We start from the raw sequence: 23,160 nt of genomic DNA, 5'->3' as shown, positions 1-23,160 counted from the left end.
GCAAGGCTGCAACCTGATCCCAGCCTATAATTTTTGTGAACCGTTATAGGTTGAATGTGTGAGCCAAACTGGATGTGTCGTTCTAGACTCATGTAACATCCTACCAGCCAGTTAGCTAGCTTGGGAGTCACCCATACGTGTGAATCACAAACAACATGAAGAAGGATAGGTTACTTACCTATAACTGTGGTTCTTTGAGTGGTCATCGGAGAATTCACACAACCCACCCAAATTCCCCTCTGTCTGTTGCACTATTTTTGCTTAGTTTGTGGCATTGGATAGAGGACACTGAGGAGCAATCGTTGGGTGGAGCCAGCATACTAACTGAAGGGAAGGGTTTTAAGCTTTAGAATGTTCCCAGGATCTTCTGCACAGGAACAGAGGAGATCCATATGTCAGAATTCATGAATGACCACTTGAAGAACTGTTACAGGTAAGTAACCTGTCCTTTCAGTACTAAATGAATAAACATATGCTGCTCTGTAATATGCACTTAAAAGAAGACTCATTTGATTAAAAAATTTAAGAGATGCATTAGTTATTTGCTATTCCTTCTCAAGTTTGCTTTATCTACAGTCTAACTGAGGTAAACTACTTATGCTGATAGACCCATTAATCCTATGGATATGAGAATTTATTAATATGCACTTTTTGGATCTATTCAAAACACAAGTTTTTAAAATCTGAGAATATCATTATACCTTTGTGATAAATTTCTTAATTTCAAAATGATTTCCTTCTAGCGTGAGAAGAGTGAATATCACTGTGCTAAAACTGTTTTTCTCTTACACACAAGCATACATGTCTCAGAATCTCTTACATACAGTGGATTGTCAGCTGTATGTCTCCTTTCTGTGAGGTGCTTTGATATACAACATAACATATACTGAGTTAAGAAATACGTGTCGATTTCCTTGACACTTCTTGTCCTTTTTTATATATATAGAAGAATCATCCCAGAAGGAAAAAAAATAGGTTGTGGACATGAAAAGATATGCACCTAATGCCCCACTGTGTGTACAAGATTCATATGAACGCTTACATGTGTTTCTGTGTGCGTGCATATTCATTCGCCTTGAGCAAATTCATTGGAATTTTATTTTTTGAAATAAAATTCCAATGAATGCAATTGGAAATCCTTTCCTCAGTCTAGTCCCTCTAGTAGTTTGGATTACAACTCCCTTAATCTTTGACTCTTTGCCATGGCAGTTGTGACTGAAGAGAATTCTAGTCTAAGCTATCCTGGAGAGTACCAGGTTAGGGAATGTCTAAATGTATTCAAACCAACTGGCCCATCAGTTCTAAGCTGAACTACATCAGGTTACATAGTTATTGTGCCAGGCTGTCTCTAACTGATCTGCTGAGTAGGATATAGGTGAGTTTTAAAAGGTTACTTCTTACCAATTCCACTTCTTCTCTTGTGTTATTTATCACCCTTTTGTGCTGTATTTTGCCTTTTTTAGTAGAAAACTTTTAGTGTGTTTAAAAGAAAGCTGAGGCTCTTTGCTTTTTTTTAAAAAAAATTGTTCTGTTCATGCTGCTTGTTGCTAATGCTTTTATTGCTAGTGCTTTTCTGGGCAGCACTGGCATACAGTACATACGCTGCTTTTATTTTCCCTGCAGAAAGCAAAGCTGGAAGCAAAACTACACCAGACAACAGCAGCAGCTGCTGCAGCAGCATCAGCAGTTGGCCCCGTTCACAACTCTGTGCCTTCCAACTCAGTAGCAGCCCCAGGGTTCTTCATTCATCCGTCGGATGTCATCCCACCCACTCCTAAAACCACCCCCTTGTTCATGACTCCGCCTCTCACGCCACCCAATGAGGCAGTTTCTGCTGTTATCAATGCAGAGCTTGCACAGCTTTTTCCGGGTTCAGTCATTGATCCTCCACCAGTTAACCTTTCTGCACACAACAAAAATGCAAACAAGTCCAGAACGGTAACTAAAATCAAAAGAGCTTTCATGAAATTCCAAGCTAGTGAATGTTAATGACAGGAACAGCTTTGTTTGCTACTTTGCCTTTCTTATCTAACTGTAGGCAAAGCATGTTGATAGGCAGTATTGTTGAAACATCTTGATCTCTTAATCTCCCCATGAGCGGGATATAAATCAAATAAATAAATAAATAAATTTTAAACCTAAATCCGTATAAGGGAAGTAGTGCAAACAGACAATTGGTTAATGCTGTGAAATGTTTCCATTTGTATGCTTATAGCTAATTAATGTACACTGTAAGGCAGTGGGCCCCCAACCGCAGACTGGTTGGGGGGGATGTGGCACGCTTGTAGGGGTGTGGCACACTGCAGGGGAGTGGAGCACACTCATAGGGGGGGAGCAGGAGACCTGTGTCCGCGGCCCGGTCCTGCCTGGGCCACAGACCACCGGTATGTCGCAGACCAGGGGTTAGGGACCCCTGCTGTAGGGGATGAATTTTTCAACCTTAAGTTTACAAAGTGTCCCTCTCTTTACATTTGCATGTGCAAAAACTAGTGACCGTAATGATAGACATTAAGTATTATATATTGGTTCATTTTCCTTTCTTTCAGAATCCGCTTGGGACTGGTCTTGCTCTTGCAATTTCTCATGCTTCTCATTTTCTTCAGCCTCCCCCTCATCAGTCCATCATTATAGAACGAATGCATTCAGGTAAAATTCAGTTATTTAATATGATGCCGTGCTTCTCTCAAGGACACTGATAGGATTTAAGAGAATGATGCGGACACTTTCTAAGTATTGCCAACAAAACCGATTGGAGATAAATTATGATAAAAACAAATGTTACATCCTTTGCTAATACACTAAAGAGGCATACCTGGTATTTAAATCAAGTCCGCATTGAATAGGTACAACAATACAAATATTTGGGTGTTACTGTTCAGGCAAATGGAAAGAAAAACTCGCATATAAAGTAGCACAAAAAGTGCTAGTGCAATGCAAAAACATATAAAGTATGTTGTATCTAATGCACAAAAAAGTGCTAGTGCAATACAAGAATTCTTTTGAACCAAAGTGGGGGGGGGGCAAAATGTGACAGCAGCCATCAAAATATTTATGGCGAAATTCTTGGCACAATAGACCTACAGTGCTCCTTTTAGTATTGTAGCAAACAGATCCATGATGGAAAAACTTCAAACTAAATTTTTAAAAGCCATACTATTACTGCCAACCAGTGCATCAAATGCAGTGGTTCGTCTGGAAACAGGACTAATAACTATAGAGGCTAGACTCTGGATAGTTGTCCTGTCATATTGGTTAAAATTGAACCACACTAACTCTGGGCTCACCCATTTGATATTAAAAGACAACTCTGTCTCCCCGTGGATGGAACTGTTGGAGAACAAATTGGGGTACTATGGATTTTCACATCAGTATCTAATGTCTGTGAGCTCCCACCAAGCCAAAAGTCTGATCAAACAAAGGATCTTAGACATAGAAAGGCAGCATGATCTGAATAGAGTTAAAGCACATACAGTGGTGCCTCGCATAACGAGTGCACCGTTTAACGATGAATCCGCATAGCGATGCAGATTTTGCGATCGCTAATGTGATCGCATACCGATGTTTGAATAAGGTAAAAATCGCTTTGCGACGATCAGTAAGCGTTTCACTTACCGATCTTCGCATTGCGATGTCGGGGGAACAGCTGATCGGCGGTCCCAAAATGGCCGCGTGCAGCATTTTCGCGCCCTGCCCTCGCTTACCAAGGGCGCGAAAATGGCGGCTGGATGGGGAAACTTCGCTCAACGGTGAGTTTGGGCCCCGTTCCAATGGGCTTTTCCGTTCCATTTATGCAGGGAACCACTGTATAAGGGATATCATTGGTATCAATAGAAACACATCAATGCCTTACGTAAGTGAATTTGAAAATTCTGAAAGTAGAAGGGTGTTTATGCTAATCCGTATGGATATGTTGCCTTCTGCTGTCTTGGAGGGCAGATATAAGAAAATTCCAGATTTGAATTGGCTATGTGTATGCGGTAAAGGAAGTATAGAGACCTTGGAGCATGTACTCTTGGATTGCAAAATTTACAAACAGATCTGGGAAATCTACATCAATCCAATTATTTTGGACAGGGATAGAGGTGACAGGAGGGGCTGTCTCCAGACCTTGCTAGAAGATAGAAATAAGGCTACAACTTACTATGTGGTCAAATTTGGCAGGCTAGCCATCAAGCTAGGGCAAATTTGGATTAATCAAATGGATAAAGACCCCATTGAGTAGCGTATGGTGACTAAGACCATTTAGGCTAGCAAAGGCCCCTCAGGTCACTAAAGGATGACAGTATAAAAATAGAGTTCTTCTCTATTTTATAAGAGTCTTTTATATATATACTGTATATTTTAAATTCTAGCCATTTTGGAACTTGTTATATATGGTTATGAAGATGGTGTTTTGTTGACTTGTCATTGGCTTTGTGTATTGATTTGATGTTTCAATGGCCTTTGGCTAAAATTTGAATAAAAATTCACAAGTTTTCTATGTCAGCTGGACTTCACACCCTGTTTAGTAAGCAGTTTTCAGCACTGCTTTAGGCATGGTCATGAGCTTAGGCCTTTCCAAAAGAATTTTGGAATTCCTTGTTTAAAAGCCGGTTGCAGTGCCATCTGGATTGTTTCACAATTCTCCTGAGTTGCTAAACCAGCCTGGAAATCTGCTGTCCCAAGGAACAGGAGCGCAAGACCACTTAAAGAAACTAGTTGTGCTAGATACCAACAGGTGTTCTTGGTTTTTGCTGATTTTAATGGACTGTCATCTCATACTGTAGTCAGAGCTAAAGGTGCAGTAAAAAAGCATACAGTATGTAATTCTGAAGCTTGTTCACAGTTGTAGAGAGTTGTCTAATTCTGCCAGTGTTAAATGCATTGTCAGATGGAACTGTGCAGTCATCCTGCTTTGAGAAAATGAATGTACAGTATAATTTGGCCTTTGTATATAAAGATGACATGAAATCAGTGGATGTGGGTCCTAAATAGAGCACTTCAAAAATCTTGGCGGTGGCAGGGGAAATTAACGTAGACAAATCTTGTCAGTGTATTATTTATTGTATAGTACCCCGTCTGGAGAAGTCAGTGTTGGAACATTTTTGTTTCCAGTTTTTTGTATATCAGAATAAGGACTTAGCCTTCACCAAATCAAAATCCTGGTAGACTGAATATGCTGTTTGACTTTAATCTGTGGTGTAACATAAGAAGACATGGAACTAAAGGAGCATTTTTTCCTCTCTTCAGAGGCTTGTGATTGATATAAGTGAGTTAATTAAGTACAAACCTAAATTTCTATTTCTCTATCATAATCTTTTAAGATATCTAGATTATATGAGTAAAGGATCAATTTGTACCAACAAATCAAAAAAGAAAAAAGAAAACCAACATTTTATTCCAAATCTCTGTACATGTGTTGTCATATTTAAATATTGCCTTTCATCCCATGTCAAAAGCAAATATTAAGATGCTTACTATTTTTCCAGTTTAGGAAATTCATTTTAGTTTGTGCAATAGGGATTATGCAGAGAGCTATGTTGTAAAAAGTTAGACATTGCCTGAGAGTTTTGAATTTATGTAACTGATTTTGGGCTCTGTGTTAAAGATTTCACTCTTATCTATTACGTTGCTTTTTGAAGGTGCAAGGAGATTTGTGACCTTGGACTTTGGTAGACCCATATTATTGACAGATGTGCTGATACCAACTTGTGGTGATCTAGCTTCTTTGTCAATTGATATTTGGACACTTGGTGAAGAAGTCGATGGAAGAAGATTAGTAGTCGCAACAGATATTAGCACCCATTCTCTCATTCTACATGATTTAATACCACCACCTGTTTGCAGGTTTATGAAGGTAAAATCCTTTGGAAAAAAATCTGAATTGGCAAATATTCTTAATGTTTAACAGTTCCTATTCCAAAGTAAAAAGGCAATGGCATTGAAGACTATGGTATTTTCATTTCAGATTACAGTCATTGGTCGTTATGGAAGTACTAATGCGAGAGCCAAAATTCCTTTAGGATTTTATTATGGGCATACATACATCTTGCCACTGGAAAGTGAGCTGAAGATTATGCATGATCCTCTAAGAGGAGAAGTTGAATCTGCAAACCAGCCAGAAATTGATCAACACTTGGCCATGATGATTGCGTTGCAGGAAGACATACAATGCAGGTAGAGTGCTGACAATAGCCCTATATTGATTTTAAAGCGATACTGAAGATCAACTTCTCAAATACCGTGTTTCCCCAAAAATAAGACAAGGTCTTATATTATTTTTCCAAAAATGCATTGAGGCTTATTTTCAGGGGATGTTTTACTTTTTAATGTACAATAATCTACATTTATTCAGTTACAGTCATGCCATCTTCTTTTGGTTGCTGCACAATGGTAGAGGGCAGGGGTTCATTTAACTGGGGCTTATTTTGGGGGTAGGGCTTATATTACGAGCATCCTGAAAAATCATACTAGGGCTTATTTTCAGGTTAGATCTTACTTTGCTTGTTTTGATTAATAAAGCCCTAAATGGCTTGGGCCTTGGATATTTGAAGGACTGCCTCCTTCCATATGAACCTACCTGGCAATTAAGATCTAGCCAGGCAGCCCTCTTGAAAGATCAATTCCTCATGGAGGTAAGAGGGAGGGCTTGTAGACAAAGGGCCTTTTTGGTAGCTGCCCCAGACTATGGAACGCCATCCCAAGTGAGATTTGTTTGGTGCCGACGTTGATGAAGTTTCAGCACCAGGTCAAAACCTTCCTGTTCCAGAAGATTTTTTATTAAAATAATATCAACTGTGGGTCCTGATGGCAATTTTTAGAGTAGTATTTGTAATTGTATTTTAATTGTTTTATCTTTATATCTTTTATTATATTTAAATTGTTGTAAGTCGCCCAGAGACCTTTAGGTAGTGTGGGTGGCATATAAGTTAGATTGATTGATTGAATAAATAAATAAATAAATTTTGGGGGGAACAAGGTATTGCCAAACCCAACTCATTTAAACTGCATAAAGCATTAATATCTACATATGAAGTTGGGATTTCATTTCTGTTAGGCACTTAAGTGGATTTTGTTTCTTAATAATTGAAATATATTGATTTCCTTCTCCCCATTCCTCCAGGTATAATTTGGCGTGCCATAGACTTGAGACACTTCTGCAAAGCATTGACCTCCCTCCACTAAACAGTGCTAACAATGCTCAGTATTTTTTACGAAAACCAGACAAGGCAGTAGAGGAAGACAGTCGAGTATTTTCTGCCTATCAAGATTGTATTCAGCTACAGCTACAGCTTAATTTGGCTCATCATGCTGTGCAGAGGCTCAAAGTAGCTCTAGGTGCAAGCAGGAAGATTCTCAAAGAACAAAGAGATCCCAAAGAGCTGATTCAGATGTCCTCCACAGAGCAGTTGCGCACAATTATCAGATACCTGTTGGATACTTTACTTAGTTTGCTTCATTCTTCCAATGGTTGGTAGCTTGCTTATCTTCATTGATAGACTGAATTTAAATGTTTGGTAGCTGTTTCAGTGCTAGTGCTGGAAATGTAGACATACAGTGGTGCCTCGCACAACGATTGCTTCATACAACGATGAATTCACACAGCGATGGGTTTTTTTGAGGAATTTCCCCCATCGTTTAATGATGTTCTCTATGAGGGAATTTCACTTAACGATGTCCCTTTTTGCTCATTTAAAAGTGTCTTAAAATATTTGAAACCTGTTTTAAATGCTTGGATTCCATAGTGCACCTTGTGAAACATGTGCAAACTTAATTTGGTTTTGTTCTGAGTCTTTATTAATTTTTGGTGATTTTTTTATTTTCCCCATTTAAATCAATTGAATGGACAGTTCAATGCATTTAAATAGGGAAAACAAAAAATCACCAAAAATTAACGAAGACTCAGAACAACACCAAATTAAGTTTGCATAGGGTTCAGGAGGTGGGCTAACGATTGCAAGCATTTAAAACCTGTTCCAAACATTGTAAGGCACTTTTAAATGAGCGAAAACTGACATCAGAAAGGGCTCTTTGATCTCCGTTTTCCTGCCAACCTAGCGGTTCGAAAGCATGCAAAATGCGAGTAGATAAATAGGTACCACCTTGGTGGGAAGGTAAACAGCGTTCCGAATCTAAGTTGCGCTGGCCACGTGACTTTGGAAACTGTCTACAGACAAACACTGGCTCTACAGCTTGGAAACGGGGATGAGCACCGTGTTCTAGAGTCGGACACAACTGGACAATTGTCAAGGGGAAACTTTGCCTTTACCTTATTTCCTATTTGCTGATCATCCATCTGCATACTTTTTGTAAGCTCTTGTAATGGTTTTTAGTACACTAGTTGTATTTTTGTGCACTTGTTATTCCTTTACATCTTTGGTCCCCTTGTCCATCATTTTTTGTTTCGTTTTAATTATTGGAACGGTTCAGTTTATTCCCTCATGTTATGCAATTTTCAGTTATTAGTTAAATTAATATTTTATCATTTATTTCCAGCAATGCTGCTGCATTTCTTAAAATCCTATTATGATATAAATTATAGATATAATTATGAGAAGCTGACTGGGTAGCTCAGTATCTGACTGAAGACCCAGAGGTTGGGGGATCGATTCCAACGCTGTGTCTCCTTTGAATAGCATCAGCCTGTGTGGCCTTGGGCAAGCTACACAATCCCATGGTACCAGAAAAAGGGAATAATAAACCACTTCTGAATATATCTCACTTACCTTGAAAACACTATTGAGGTTGCTGGGATGGTGGGATCCTGGTTCTTTGATCCAGTGATATGTGGGATGTCAGAGATGGAAGCTTGGCAATCACTGCTTTTGCTGAAGAAGCAACCTTCGTGATGTTTTACTTGTACAGAAAATTTGAGTGAGACTTAAGTCTCTGGATTGTTAGGAGAGCAACAACCCTGTGGTCTTGTTCTATTTCACATTAAGCTAACCATGGACAGAGAGTCACTGGTTTATCTAACTGCTTCTGCTGGCAGGAGGAAACAAGCAGAAGCAGTTGAACACCATGTAGTAGCACATTTGCTTATTCGTACTCAACTCAAAAAATCTGGATTACTGTAATGTCCAAATGTTATGCTGAAAATCAAGGACAATGCATAGCTGAGCTGCAGACATATCATACCTCTGTAATATAAGCCTTTGCCAGATATTTATCCTGAAATTGTATAGAGTTCAGAAGATGCTGTGAAGATGGCAGGTAAGTAAGCCCTTCCCTCCGGATACCCACCTTACTAAGAAGTCCTTCTAACTTTCTTATGTTCTGCACAGAAGACTTCATAGGCAAATTGTAAGCACATTCAGTATTTCCATGATTGGTATTTCCAAGCCCTTCCTTGTCAGGTTTGCTAATTTGGAAATGCTGCAAGGAGACATGAACATCTATAAGACTTTGAAGTACGGTGGGGATTTGGGACTGGATGTATTTGCATCCCCATGCCACCAATATCCTTTGGAACTGACACATATTCAGGCTGAGCTTCTGAATTAGTTTTAATTACTTAAATAATTAGTTGCCACAGAGAATCTTTCTTGTGCAAGTATTTGAGTGTGTCTTTACATAACAAATGCAGAAGATAGATGAAATGTTACTGCCTTTTGATAAAAACCATGTAGTTTGCAATCAGTGTTAGAAACAACCTTCATCTAAGCTGTATTGTGCAGAGGATAGCTGTTTTGACTGAATTTATTTTTCTTTCTTTTAAGGGCACTCTGTTCCTGTGGTTCTACAGAGTACATTTCATGCTCAAGCTTGTGAAGAATTATTCAAGCACTTGTGTATCAGTGGGACTCCTAAGATACGTTTACATACAGGCCTTCTTCTTGTTCAGTTGTGTGGAGGTGAAAGATGGTGGGGCCAGTTTCTTTCAAACGTTCTGCAAGAGTTATATAATTCAGAACAACTTCTTATTTTTCCACAGGACAGGTACTGTTAAGGTGCATCTTTTCTCTTTTGTTTAAGGGATTTGGAATGTTGAGTCACTGGAACTGACAAGTAATAGGCAAGAAGCCTATAGGACAGTTATGGCAAACCTATGGCATGCGTGCCACAGCTGGCACGCAAGCCATAAGTTGTTGGATTGCTGCAGGTGCAAAAGGTGCACAGGGCCTGAAGGGCAGGTCTCAAGGCAGTCCTGAGCCTCTGTCAGGCTTCCTGCATCTCTTGCCCCAGGCCCAGCCAGGAGGGCCTCTCTGCCAGCCCCAGCTTCCCTCTGGTGGTGGTGGGGGCACTCTTTGAGACCAGGAGGCGTTTCATCCCCGTGCTGGGCAGGTTTTGGGCCTGATGTCACAGGAAGCGAGGAGGGCTCCACTTCGGAGCTGCTGGGTGCTGCCAAGCGGACGCGACTGTCAAAGCTTCTGTGCAGCGAAGTGGAGTTGAGTGAGGCCTTGCCTTGCCTCGGGCCAATATGTTCTTCTTACACCTGCCACCAGGATCAGGCCTCTCTCCCAGGATCCTTGGGCAGAGTCTAAATGTTGCCCTTGCTTGCCCCTCTCCCGCCGCCACCCGCCTTTTCCCCTGGGACAGCTGGATAACTCCGTCCCAACCAAAGAAGCACCCGCACAATTGACTGGGGTGCGGGAAAGCCGATCCAGAGTTGCCTCCAGGATGTGATCCCTTTCGACATATACCTTGCATGCTGGCGGCAAAATCCTTCCCAAGCATACCCAGAGTTTCATGCCAGGCATCTGGACACCTTCTGGCTTGTTCTAAGCATGAGAAAAGTAATCTTGTAATGAAAAAAGAACATAAACACTAAAAATAGGATCAAATGATTCTTTAGCCCATGAATGCAGTACATTTTTCCAGCCAACAGTGAGCCTAATAAATGCAAGTTTGGAAATAACCTCTTACTAGTTAAACCCCTCGCTCCATATAAGTTACATAATAGTATAAAAAAACATAAAACCTTAGTACAGTGGTGCCTCGCACAACGAGTGCCTCACACAACGATAAATTCACACAATGATGGCTTTTTCTGAAAAATTTGCCGCCTCACACAACGATGTTTCCTATGGGGAATTTTCGCACAATGATGTCTCTTTTCACTCATTTAAAAGTGCCTTAAACTGTTTGAAACCTTTTTAAATGCTTGGCATCGATAGTCCAGCTTGTGAAATGTAAGCAAAGTTAATTTGGTGTTGTTCTGAGGCGTTGTTAATTTTTGGTGAATTTTTTTATTCTCCATTGAAACACATTGAACTTTCCGTCCAATGCATTCCAATGAGAGAAAATTCAAAAAATCACCAAAAATTAAGGACGACTCAGAACAACACCAAATTAAGTTTGCATAGGTTTCAGGAGGTGGGCTAATGATTGCAAACATTTAAAACACGTTTCAAACAGTTTAAGACACTTTTACAGGAGCGAAAAAGGACTTCACAAACCCATTCAAATGCATTGAGTCGGCTTCAATACATTCCAATGGAGGAAACATTGTTTCACTCAACGATGTTTCCTATGGGTTTTTTCACTTAAAGACGGCAATCCGTTCCAATTGGAACGGATTAACCGGTTTTCAATGCATTACTATGGGAAATGGTGTTTCACAGAACGATGTTTTCACAGAACAGGGTTTTTTTGGAACCAATTAACATCGTTGTGCGAGGCACCACTGTATTCAGGGTGAATTGCACTGTTGGCACTTTGAATGGTTTTGTGTTGCAGTTTGGTCACCTGGGCTCAAAAAGGTTCGTCATCACTGCTTTAGGACATAGAATGTTTTTCAAATCTAATTGTTAGCATGATGAGGCTTAAAATTCAAAATTTGTCAATATTGATTAATTTATAGTAGTTAATCAACAGCTCCAAGCTGTTGTAAGCAAGTTCATTTTGCAACATGAATCTGTATGTTAATCTGTTATTCAGCAAAGGATGTTCCCTCTTGTCAGTGGCTCTAAACTCTTGGCACTGTGCTATACCAATATAGTGATGTTTAGTTTTTTACTTCTGAGGAACCAGAATAAGCATAAGCAGTTGTGATTGAATTATTTGGGTCTCTTGTTTCTTTCTTTCTGATTGAACTACTGTATATAAATTACTCATCTGAGATGTTGATGTATGTTTTATGAAGCTAAGACTCACAGTTAATGGTCTTTTTTATGTCTTTTTATTCAGAGTCTTCATGTTGCTTTCTTGCATTGGTCAAAGATCACTCAGCAACACTGGTGTCTTAGAAAGTTTGTTGAACCTCTTGGATAATCTGCTATCCCCACTTCAGCCCCAGCTACCTGCCCATAGATGTACAGAAGGTAATGTGGATTTCCTTTTAATTTATTTTTATAAATGCATTCAAAAGTTAAATAAATAAATAAATAAAATAGCATAGCAGAACAATACCTATTATCTTACAATAATAACTTTCTTGTTCACAAACTCCTTTGTCTTCATATATACACATACTCACATATACACACACACTGTTTACATTATCTCTTTATTTCTCTTTATCTTTTCACATAGTCTCTTCCTTGGCTCGTTATTGCATTTTTATGTCTAGCTAATGCTTAGAATAACTGGCAGTCCAACCCATTATCCACTTGATTTTTTTTACTTCAAATCGGATTCCAGCAGGGTTGCCATATCTCAATAAAGCTATCTTTTTCAATCTCCCCTCTGTATAAACTGATTCGATTAGATAGTTTCTCCATCAGCACCACTGCCTATATTTTATTCTTATATATTTGCAAAGTAAGGTCCTGAGCATCTTTCCAGCATCAGACAATTTCGTTCCGTGCTGCCCCATAAGAGTTTCCAAATTCTCTTTATTTGAGAAAAATTCTCTTTATTTGAGAATTTTTTGTTTCCTCTGGTAAATAGAGAGAATAAGGTTTCATTTGGAATTATTTTTTTATTTGTTGTATTTTTCTAGCCAGTTAATTACCTCATACCAGAATACTTCTCCTTTTGGGCAATCTAACCACATGTGTTCTAACGTTTCTTTATGGCCACACTTTCTCCAACACAATTCTAATATCTCTCTATTAGTTTTATGTAGTGCCACCTATGAACTGCTTTTAACATCATTTCTTTAGATTTTGCTGATACTGATTTCTATGGTTGAGTATTCCATATTTTTCCCCAAACATTTTCTGTTATGTTGATGTTTAAGTTTGTTTCCCAAGCTAACCTTGATCCTGCGCTGCTACCATATTCTTTGTCCAGTATGCTTTTACAAATTAATGAAATTAGACCTTTTTTCTTTTATTAGTCATATCTATATAGTGATTTTCTAGCTCTGTTTATGGTCTTATAGGTCCTGACTTCTTAGAGTTGATTTGCAACATTACTTTGGGTAGAGTGGGCGGCATATAAATTAAATAAATAAATTAAATAAATAAATAAATAAATAAATAAATAAACTAATTGAAACCAATTAGTTGCTATTTCTGTAGTTTTTTCTTGTTACTGCCTAATTGTAATTGGCTTTCCTTGTGTAAATAGATCTTTTATTCTATAATTTCCTATTTCCTCCCAAAGTTTAGAATGAAGATTTTTAGTCCTAGATTTAAAATATGGGTGTTCCAAACAAGGGCATAAGGGGAATATTGGAGGGGCAAAATTTATCATATTTCTTCTTCATATTCTCATTGTTTTTGTAGTAAAAGGGTTTTGTAATTGAGTCCTAGTTTTCGGCAACGTAGGTGTATATAAATGTAGCTTAATTAGCTTTGCTTTCCATTCCACTTCCATTTGAGTCCATTCTTTTTCCTTTATAAAGTTAATAGCTTGAGCTATTTGAAAAGCTTCATAATATTCTACTAAATGCTGTATTGCTAATCCTCTCTTTAAATTTGGTTAACATTTTACAGAATTTATGAATCTTACTGTTCCTCCTTTTCTTGCAGTAAATTTTTCCAAGTTTTTTTGCCATAATTTAATCTTTTTCATTTCTGGTTGTAGAGGTATATTTTGAAACAAAAATAAAACTTTTGGTAAAATGTAGGCTTTTAACTGTTACTATTCTCCCTATGAATGATAATTTTAGTTTTCCCTACTTCTTTATTTTTTCCTTCATAATTACCCATGTAGCCTTATTATCAGGGGACGTGGTGGCACTGCAGGTTAAACTGCAGAAGCCTCCATGCTGCAAGGTCAGAAGACCTGCAGATCGAATCCACGTGACAGAGTGAGCCCCCGTCGCTTGTCCCAGCTTCTGCCAACCTAGCAGTTCGAAAGCATGCAAAATGCGAGTAGATAAATAGGTACCACCACGGTGGGAAGGTAGCAGCGTTCCGTGTCTAGCCGCGCTGGCCATGTGACCACGGAAGATTGTCTTCGGACAAATGCTGGCTCTATGGGTTGGAAATGGAGATGAGCATCGTCCCTTAGAGTCAGACACGACTGGACAAAATTGTCAAGGGGAACCTTTACCTTTACCTAGCCTTATAATACCTACCGTATACACTAGTTGGTATGCTTTTCTGTTAACCAGATCTCTAAATATCTAAAACTAGAATAACGCAAATCTAAATTTAACATTACCTTAATTTTCTTTTGTTCTGCTATAGCAGTGTTTTTACATAACAAAGGTAATGAGGATTTCTGTAGTAGTTACAGAACATGGCACTGAAAGGTCAGATGGTTTGGGCGACAGACTTGGTGAAAATGTTTTCTGTACAGAGAGCAGCACCATGTCAGGATGGTTGCTTGTTGGTGTTTCAATGCATGAGAATAACAGAGGAGAGAGCATTCACTACAAGATGAATTCACTTGTATTTTGAGCATTTATTTTATTTAGATATTGCTGCCCGCTCAAGGTGGCTGACTATTAAAAGCGTAAGAGCTATGTAAAAGATGTAATGGCAGCCATTACTTTTATACATAAAATTACAATATAATCAACAATCGTAATTGACTAAAGGCCAGGCTAGAAGACGTAGATATTTCATCTAACAACAGCAAGGGTATAAAACATGTTGTAATACTGGTATATGATAAAGGTCTGTGCACATATACAGAGCTGTTCAACACACATGCTTAGGGAGGTGAGCTGGTGTGTTTTTCCTCCTCACCAAGAGCCTCATTGAATGCACTTATGTGAAGATTTTTTAAAATTTTATTTTTATTTTTTGTGGTGGAGTTAGCCTTTAAGAGGAAATAGTACAAGAAACTGAAAAGCTCCTGTGTATCTTGTTCCTAATGTATTTCAGTTTTTTTATTTTTAATGTTAAAAGTACTTCCCAGGAACATGAGCATTTCCACATTCTCGAGATTTACAATTGGTTTTGAATAATTAATTAAACCAGTTTTGTGACTCTTGTACATTTATTCTGTTTTTGTCCATTACTAGCTGTTTTATTGAGGAAATGTAATCTTCAAAGATCATTATTTTACTCTGCAAAGATTTATATGTGCATATAACTGCAAGCCATTTTTTACTTCCATCTAAAACTGAACACTTAAAATTGCCTTATTTTTAAGGTGTTTTGGACATTCCTATGATTAGCTGGGTTGTGATGCTGGTGTCCAGGCTCTTAGACTATGTAGCTACTGTGGAAGATGAAGCAGCTACATCTAAAAAACCTTTGAATGGAAAAGAAAGAGAGAGATTTTTGACAGGTAAAGTATATAACATTAATAGTGGCAAAGCATGTTCATTAATCACTTGTGTTTAGAAACTTTAAATATGTAACGTGTAAGATACCTTAAACACAGAACATGTAATTTGTAATGGTTACATTAGCATGTAAAGCAGTAGTTGGGAGTATCCTGGTTTATTGTGAACAGGCTGCATGCTGATGCATGTAGCACAATCATCCTACGTTGCTCTTCCCATTGGTATGCCCGCTAAATTAACCAGAAGCAAGAAGCTGAGCATGCCGTACAAACTAGAGACTTTATAAGTAAAAAACATACCCTGTTCTGCGGTTAAGGGTTATAGTGAAAATGACAGCCCAGTGTTCTCAGTTTAGATGACACACTAAGCTTCCACTGTTGGACAGTTTAGCTGAGAGGAGTTACATAAGAACAAATAGTCTGTGTTGTATCTGGATGTAATTTGGTTATGTCCCATGTTATCATTAAGTGCAAGTGTAGTCAACTTGTAAAATATCTGAAAATAGAACTATAGATTGCTCAATAGGAAATTCCCATAGTGATACATAGCAGACTTACCACCTCCTTTCTGCTCAGCCTTTCACTAGTAGTTTAGATAGTAGCACTCCTTATACTCTGATAAATCCATCAGTTTTTCCCAATACAAGTGCCATCTTCCATACCTGGATCCTTGGATTACAGTCTTTCCTATGACTGTGCTCAAAGCTTCTCTTTCCCAGTGGAAGTAATGTTTGTATAGTGGTGAGAATCAGCCCATGAATTGAGAAAGGTTCCATTATGCATTATGGAAATCCCCCTTGTGGGCATTCACAATACATTTAGGGGTTCTAATAAGGTATTGTTTATATGGACCAGTTTTACTGCTTTCTTTCAGTTTTTATCCAAATACATAATAGGCTTCATACTCTTTCTGTACAAGATTTGTAATGGATATTAAATTTCTGTGTATAAATTGTTTGTTTTCTATCAGATGTTAAATTCCAATGTCTTTTCTCTTAGGCAATCAGTGGAGTTTCATTAATAATAACCTACATACACAGAGCCTCAGTAGATCTTCAAAAAGCAACAGTAGCTTAGATAGATTGTATTCCAGAAAGATCAGAAAGCAGCTTGTTCATCACAAACAGGTAATTTCTAGTGTTGGTGTTAATTTTCTAAATTTCATAATGTCTAATGCCTGTTACTAATTTGGTTCCTGATTTAGGATAGGATGTTGCAAGTGAGGGAACAAGAATGTATTGAAATAGAGGAACAAGTTGGAGGAAATTCCAGGTGCCTGGCTTTCCTGAAGCAACCATGAACCTAACTGAAAGTTATACAAGTGTGGCAGATACTGACAATACAATAATTGCAGACAAGGGACCTGAGGAGATCCTATATGTGCCATACAGGGTGGAGTAGCAGGTTTTCCACCACCTGGAAGAAGAGCTCCCATGAGTCTGAAACGGGTGGGAGGAGCACAGCAGAAGTGCTGAGAAGCCACTGATCTCCACATTAATTTTTCTTTTGCCTTATCCAGTCACCTAGATGACGTGGCATTGAGGGCAAACACGTCAACTATCCACTGCTACTTCACACTACTTGAAAACTCACCAGTTTTTGCAACTTTAAAGCTGCTCTGTAAACTGGCTTTATATATCTCAGTTCTGTTGGCAGCCTGTTAAAGCTTTATCATATAAAAACTAAATTTTGGAAACTTTAACTTGACCATGATATGAAAGTGCATCTCTCGTTTGCATCTAATTGCTTACATTTTCATATACTTCTGTTAACATTTTCTTTTAGCAACTTAACATATTAAAAGCAAAACAGAAGGCTTTGGTGGAACAGATGGAAAAAGAGAAAATACAAAGCAACAAAGGATCATCCTATAAACTTTTAGTAGAACAGGCAAAACTAAAACAGGCCACGTCAAAGGTATGATGTTCTGCAATTATACTTATTGTCTTTGGCAGAAAGACCTGTTTCTGCAAATTAAAATATGTTTTGGGTTCATTTTTTTAAACAAAAAATATTTTATCATGCCTTTAAGGCTAAATCTGCTAATTCAGTCACCTGATGTATATCTGATTTTGGAAGTGCTCCTGCATTCTGTCTAAATATAGGCACCTGTTAGTTCCTCATAGTAAAAATGCCCTTAGGCACTTATCTAATGTGGCATTACATTACGATAAATAACACACAGGACTGTTAATGAATTTAGTATGGAATATTGAAAAGAAATGGTAATATATCAAATGGGCATTCAAAAGATGTTGGCATTTCTAGTCCACCCTACAAACGTTTTTGAGCCACAAGAAATTAATTCATTCTGAAGATCTAGACGAGTGCACTATTGGTACCATGGGTGCAGAGGGTTTTCGACCTCTGTTTCTCAAAGTCTCCCCTCTTCACAGTCTGCAAAGTATGTTGCTTTTGAAACTAAGAATGACTTTCAAAAGCAGTTTATGATAAAACATGAAATCATGCTGTTGGATGAAAAAGGTTTGCCAGCTCACTAAGGTACTCTTCAACCCCTTGGATTCCTACAGTAGCTTTTGTATTCCAGCTTAACTATCAAATAATTCACTTAGGAAACATGCTGTGTATTTCAGAATTCTGTAATTTTAACAATTACACTCTTCCTTCTCATATAGACTTAAGAATTAAGAATCACCATTTAATGAGAAGTGATGTATCATTTAGAATAAGAGCATTTGCCCCGATGACGCCTTCCTATAAAATTTCATGTAGAATATGTGAAATGTTTGATATCACTTTATTGGCTTCTGTCAGATAAACTGAATAGTTAATGTACATCTTTGTCACCTTAAGTAGAGACCTTACATTAGAGACAAGTTAGAGACCTTAATGATGTTGACTCCCACATGCATTAGGAATTCCTCTGATATAGGGTGCACTTTGATCCTCACGATAAGTGGAACATAAACCAAAGGGTCCCCTCCCCTCTTCTGCTAATTACTAACATGCTTGGGGTTGGAAAGTTGATTCTGAGCAATCTGTGCACATTTTGAAGACTATTTATGTTGAAGGGAAAGTTTCCCCAGAATTGGTGTTGCATTATTAGGGGGTAGCTGGAAGAGCTGTATTTTAAACAAAATTGTGGAACCTGTTCAGGCATTTCAATGAACCTATGGAGAACTGAATGGGTGATAGGATGTGGGTTTATACGTTAACCCTGTCCCCAGCCAGCTCCAAACAGCATCAGACATCTGCACAGTAAGTGACTTGTACAAAACTCCCTAATGGAGTTCAGTGGAATGTTCTTTCTAAGTTCCTACAATTGGGAAGCTGGCCTTTTTCAGGTTCCAGACAATACTTATATTAAAAAAATACATTTATCTGAATGCCAAGAAGTCTTCTGCAGCTCAACATGTGAACATATGATGCTAGTAGACGTTGTCTAGGGGGGCAGGGTATAAATCGAATGAATAAATAAATAAATATTGGCAGGAGACATTTAGAATGGCTGACATGTAAGCCCATGTCGCCGCCATCCGTTTCACTCTCTACACATTCAGGGAAAAGCATAAATAGGCTTATGTTGGCACCTGTCAGAGAGTATGTCAAATCTACAAGGTTGGAACAAGGTGAAGTACAAAGATGAATAACTAGATCTATATTACATATAATAAATTAGCGTATCAAAGAAAGTCTTCTCTAGATAATCCATTGGATTTTACAGTCTGTCTAGTCATCAGAATTAAGCCCAGTTGTAGCATGGGCTGCTTTCTGAATTTGTAATAATAGATTAATATCAGACGCATATTATGTGATGTGTCTAGCTGAGAAAGTAAATACCTAATCCATTTGAAATTTTATAGGATACTATGATTAGTTTGAACTCGCATGCTCCTGCAACAGAGTTTCAAACTCTTTTCAAATCGGATATGCCACTGGTGCATTGACCATAAAAGATGGCTCTAGTAGGGTGGCAACTAAACTAGAAACTCCTTTCTGTGTTCTAACTAAGAAAAGATTCTTTGGTAAATCTTGTACAGTCTTAATATTAGGACTGACAGTGCCATATCCTATCAGGAAAAAAGAATGATTAAAAGGTATGACATATAGTGTGAGAATAGTTTGGTAGATAAATTGGCAAATTTGAAACAGAAATTACTTTAAGATGCCATCTCAGCATTATCTCCTGGCACATAAATATATTTGTTAACCGGCTTAGAACCTTGGCAGTGTGGAGAGGCAGGCATATATTAGTTTCATATTGCTATGATCCCACATCAAGGTTATGTACATAGAAAGAATTACTTGTTACATATGAGTATGATTGGGAAAAAGCTGCTTACCACCACAATCTACTCAGAGCTAGCAAGTAAATTGACTTGCTAGTGGCAGTTATATAACACCCACAGAATCACTTGCTGAATTGTGCTTAACCAGTTCTGTACGCTCCTTTGATTGAATGGATCTTCTCTAAATGAGACAACTAGTTGGATTCCGCCATAGAATGTGGGATGAGAAATCATGTCTGAATAACTATTTGGGCATGTGAAGGAGGGATCATGGAAAAAGTGTTTGTGGAAAAAGGTCATTGCTTCTTTGGAATGAAAGGTTTAATTTCCCCTTTATGATGATTTATAGATAATTTCTGTGCATGTTAACATGAAAGTAAATCTCACTGAATTTAGTGGAACTTATTCCCAGGGGTATACATGTAGCATTGCAGCTTTGGAGATGTATCTAATGTACTAAAAGGAATAGCTTCATTCTTCTGAGTTTTTTTAATTTGTATGTGAAATTGCTATATCCCATGAGTATCTGTGACGTCATCGGTGTAGGTAATCTTTTCAAAAATGCAAATCACCCTTGTTTCATATTGTCATTGTGTTCACAGTAGTCAGTTCTTCTAGTGGCTATCTTTTTGGTGATAAGCTTATTGGCTTTTAATTAGACTGCTCCTTAGACAGCAATCATGCAGTCTTGTTGCTAAGGGTGTACTTGGAGTCTTATTAATTCTATAGAACCTGCCAGAGCTTGTGCTCTGCTCACATAGCCTCCAAGAGTCCTGGGCCACTTCCATGCCACAATGTAATAACAGAGTAGAACTTTGTAGATGAAGCAGCTATAATTTTTGTACTAGTACATTAACTCATTCTGTTCGTAATTAGTTGAAAACTACAAAAACGTTTCTGTGCTTCTCATTATCCAGCACTTTAAGGATCTGATTCGTTTACGTCGGACTGCAGAGTGGCCTCGTTCTACATTAGACACTGAAGTATCAACTACAAAAGAAACTGTAGAAATTGAACCCCTTCCATTTACATTGGCACATGAACGATGTATCTCCGTAGTACAGAAGCTGGCTCTTTTTCTGTTGTCCATGGATTTTACATGTCATGCAGATCTGCTGCTATTTGTGTGTAAGGTACATGATACATTATATGATTATGTAATACATAAGCTAGGGAAGATCAGTGTTTCAGATCCCAACACCTGGATTTTAACATGCTGCATTGAATTCACAATGGGTATAAAATTCTTTTTACTGTTTATCATATATTTAGTAATAAAGTAAAAAAAAACTACAGAAGAATCCATGTGGTATAGTGGAAATAGGCTGGGAAAGTTGAACTCCTTGGACAAACTTAATTTCATTTTCTTAACAGTTGTTTTGCAATGAAATTACAAAACTTTCCATATGAAAAATCCATGATTTTAATAATAATTTTCAGCACACCTTTCATACAGCAGAAGGAATTTATCTGGGAGACAAAAACATTTGTTACACTTACATCAAATATGACTGGTCTTTAAATTAAAATATGCTTTGTCATTTCTTTTCTGAAAATATAAAATCAAAACCTGCTTTCTGTGTTCCTCCTCAAGCAAAAACAGTGGATTGTATCCACAGTGATTGTATCTTATCAAGAAGGCCTTGTGTTCATACACATTTTACACTAGTGCTAAATTTTAATAGGAGAGAGATGTCTTGTCTTTTTTGACCATAATTTTTACACCATAGCTTTATAAAATTTAAATTGGCAGAAATAGAAAATAGGTGCTTCTCTCCCTAGCCAGCTGCAAACAGAAAGGCATGTAATTTAAGAGCTGCATAAGATGTAATAAACACATTGGGAAAGCAGCTATCATGTTCTCTAGACTCGCAAAGAGAGTATGGCTTAATAAGAAACTGACAGCATATACCAAGATCCAGGTCTATAGAGCCTGTGTCCTGAGCACACTCCTGTACCTCAGTGAGTCCTGGACCCTTTGTGCATGGCAGGAGATGAAGTTGAACGCGGTTCATACGCATTGTCTCTGACACATTTTTGGCATTGCTTGGCAGGACAAAGTTCCAAATAGAGTAGTCCTAGAATGAGCTGGAATTTTTAGCATGTGTATATTACTGAAACAGTGACGTCTATATTGCCTTGGGCATGTCATGAGAATGGCTGATGTTCTGATTCCAAAAGATCTCCTGTATGGAGAATTAGTGCAGAGAAAATCCCTGGAGGGAGACCACAGCAGTGATACAAGGATGTTTGAAAGCGGGATCTGAAGGCCCTAGCAATGAACCTCAAAAGATAGGAAACTTTGACATCTGAGCGTTCAGCCTGGAGGCAAGCGATGCATCATGGCCTCTCCCATTTTGAAGCGACCCTTGTCCAGCAGGACAAGGCAAAGAAGCAGGCCCGAAACCAGCCAAATCAGGGAGCTGGACAGGGGACAGATTGTATTTGTCTTCAGTGTGGAAGGGATTGTCACTCTCAAATTGGCCTTCTCAACCACACTAGACACTGTTCCAAGACCTCTATTCAGAGCACGTTACCATAGTCTCTTGAGACTGAAGGATGCTTAAAGCAATATGTAATACTTGGTACAGCATTCTCTTTTCATATTCTGCTGAATGTCTCTTCCATCACTAGTAGAGAAGTGATGTATTTGCCTAATATAATTACCATACTTACTGTGAAGCCTAAAGCAGCCATTCTAAAGCTTAAAGTATTGTTTGTTTTTATGGTGCTTTTTGACATATATAGTAAATACAGTGGTGCCTCGCACAGCAAGGTTAATCCGTTCCGGATTAACCCTCGCTGTGTGAAAGCATCGTTGAACGGGGCAAGAAAACCAATTGGAACGCATTAAACAGTGTTTAATGCGTTCCAGTTGGGCTGAATACTCACTGTTCAACGATGCTGGCAGCCATTTTCGCACCCTCCCCTCACTGAACGAGGGCGCGAAAACGCTGCGATCAGCTGTCTGGCGGGTCCAAAATGGCCGCCGGAACAGCCGAAAGGGCCGGGCGCAGCGTTTTCGCGCCCTCCCCTTGCTTACCAAGGGCGCGAAAACGCTGCGCCCGGCCCTTTTGGCTGTTCCGGCGGCCATTTTGGACCCGCCGGACAGCTGATCGGTGGGTCGCAAAGCGAAGGTCGGTAAGCGAACCGCTTACCGACCTTCGCTCTGTGATTCCTGCCCTATCTAGGTGCCCTTTTGCAATCGCAAAAACGGCACAGTTGCGTGGATTCGTCGCTCTACGGAGCGACCGTTCTGCGAGGCACCACTGTATATGAACATGTATTTTGTGAACCACAGATTTTCTAAACATCTGAGAAGCACTTTAGGCTTTACCGGGCCAATGCATTCTTATTGGAG

The 23,160-nt window shown here is 38.6% G+C and overlaps 1 protein-coding gene across 8 annotated transcripts in view; it reads left to right on the top strand.

Moving 5' to 3' along the window:
• The window catches only part of BIRC6 (baculoviral IAP repeat containing 6), a 182,011-nt gene that overhangs the window by 48,025 nt on the left and 110,826 nt on the right, over positions 1-23,160 (top strand). For 6 of the 8 annotated variants that reach the window (XM_072992371.2, XM_020802834.3, XM_020802831.3 and 3 more), the window contains exons 25-35: positions 1,624-1,938; positions 2,547-2,646; positions 5,622-5,836; positions 5,948-6,156; positions 7,103-7,449; positions 9,699-9,918; positions 12,109-12,242; positions 15,415-15,552; positions 16,549-16,676; positions 17,335-17,466; positions 20,717-20,932. In XM_072992371.2, coding sequence (XP_072848472.1) covers positions 1,624-1,938; positions 2,547-2,646; positions 5,622-5,836; positions 5,948-6,156; positions 7,103-7,449; positions 9,699-9,918; positions 12,109-12,242; positions 15,415-15,552; positions 16,549-16,676; positions 17,335-17,466; positions 20,717-20,932 — 2,154 coding nt within the window. The remainder of the gene's footprint in view (positions 1-1,623; positions 1,939-2,546; positions 2,647-5,621; positions 5,837-5,947; positions 6,157-7,102; positions 7,450-9,698; positions 9,919-12,108; positions 12,243-15,414; positions 15,553-16,548; positions 16,677-17,334; positions 17,467-20,716; positions 20,933-23,160) is intronic. The other 2 variants (XM_078383071.1, XM_020802836.3) reach the window with 1 other exon arrangement.

This window comes from Pogona vitticeps, chromosome 1 (assembly GCF_051106095.1).
Source record: "Pogona vitticeps strain Pit_001003342236 chromosome 1, PviZW2.1, whole genome shotgun sequence".
Classification (NCBI taxonomy): Eukaryota; Metazoa; Chordata; class Lepidosauria; order Squamata; family Agamidae; genus Pogona; species Pogona vitticeps.
The sequence above is the reverse complement of the archived record's forward strand: the minus strand, read 5'-3'. Positions and strand labels throughout refer to the sequence as shown.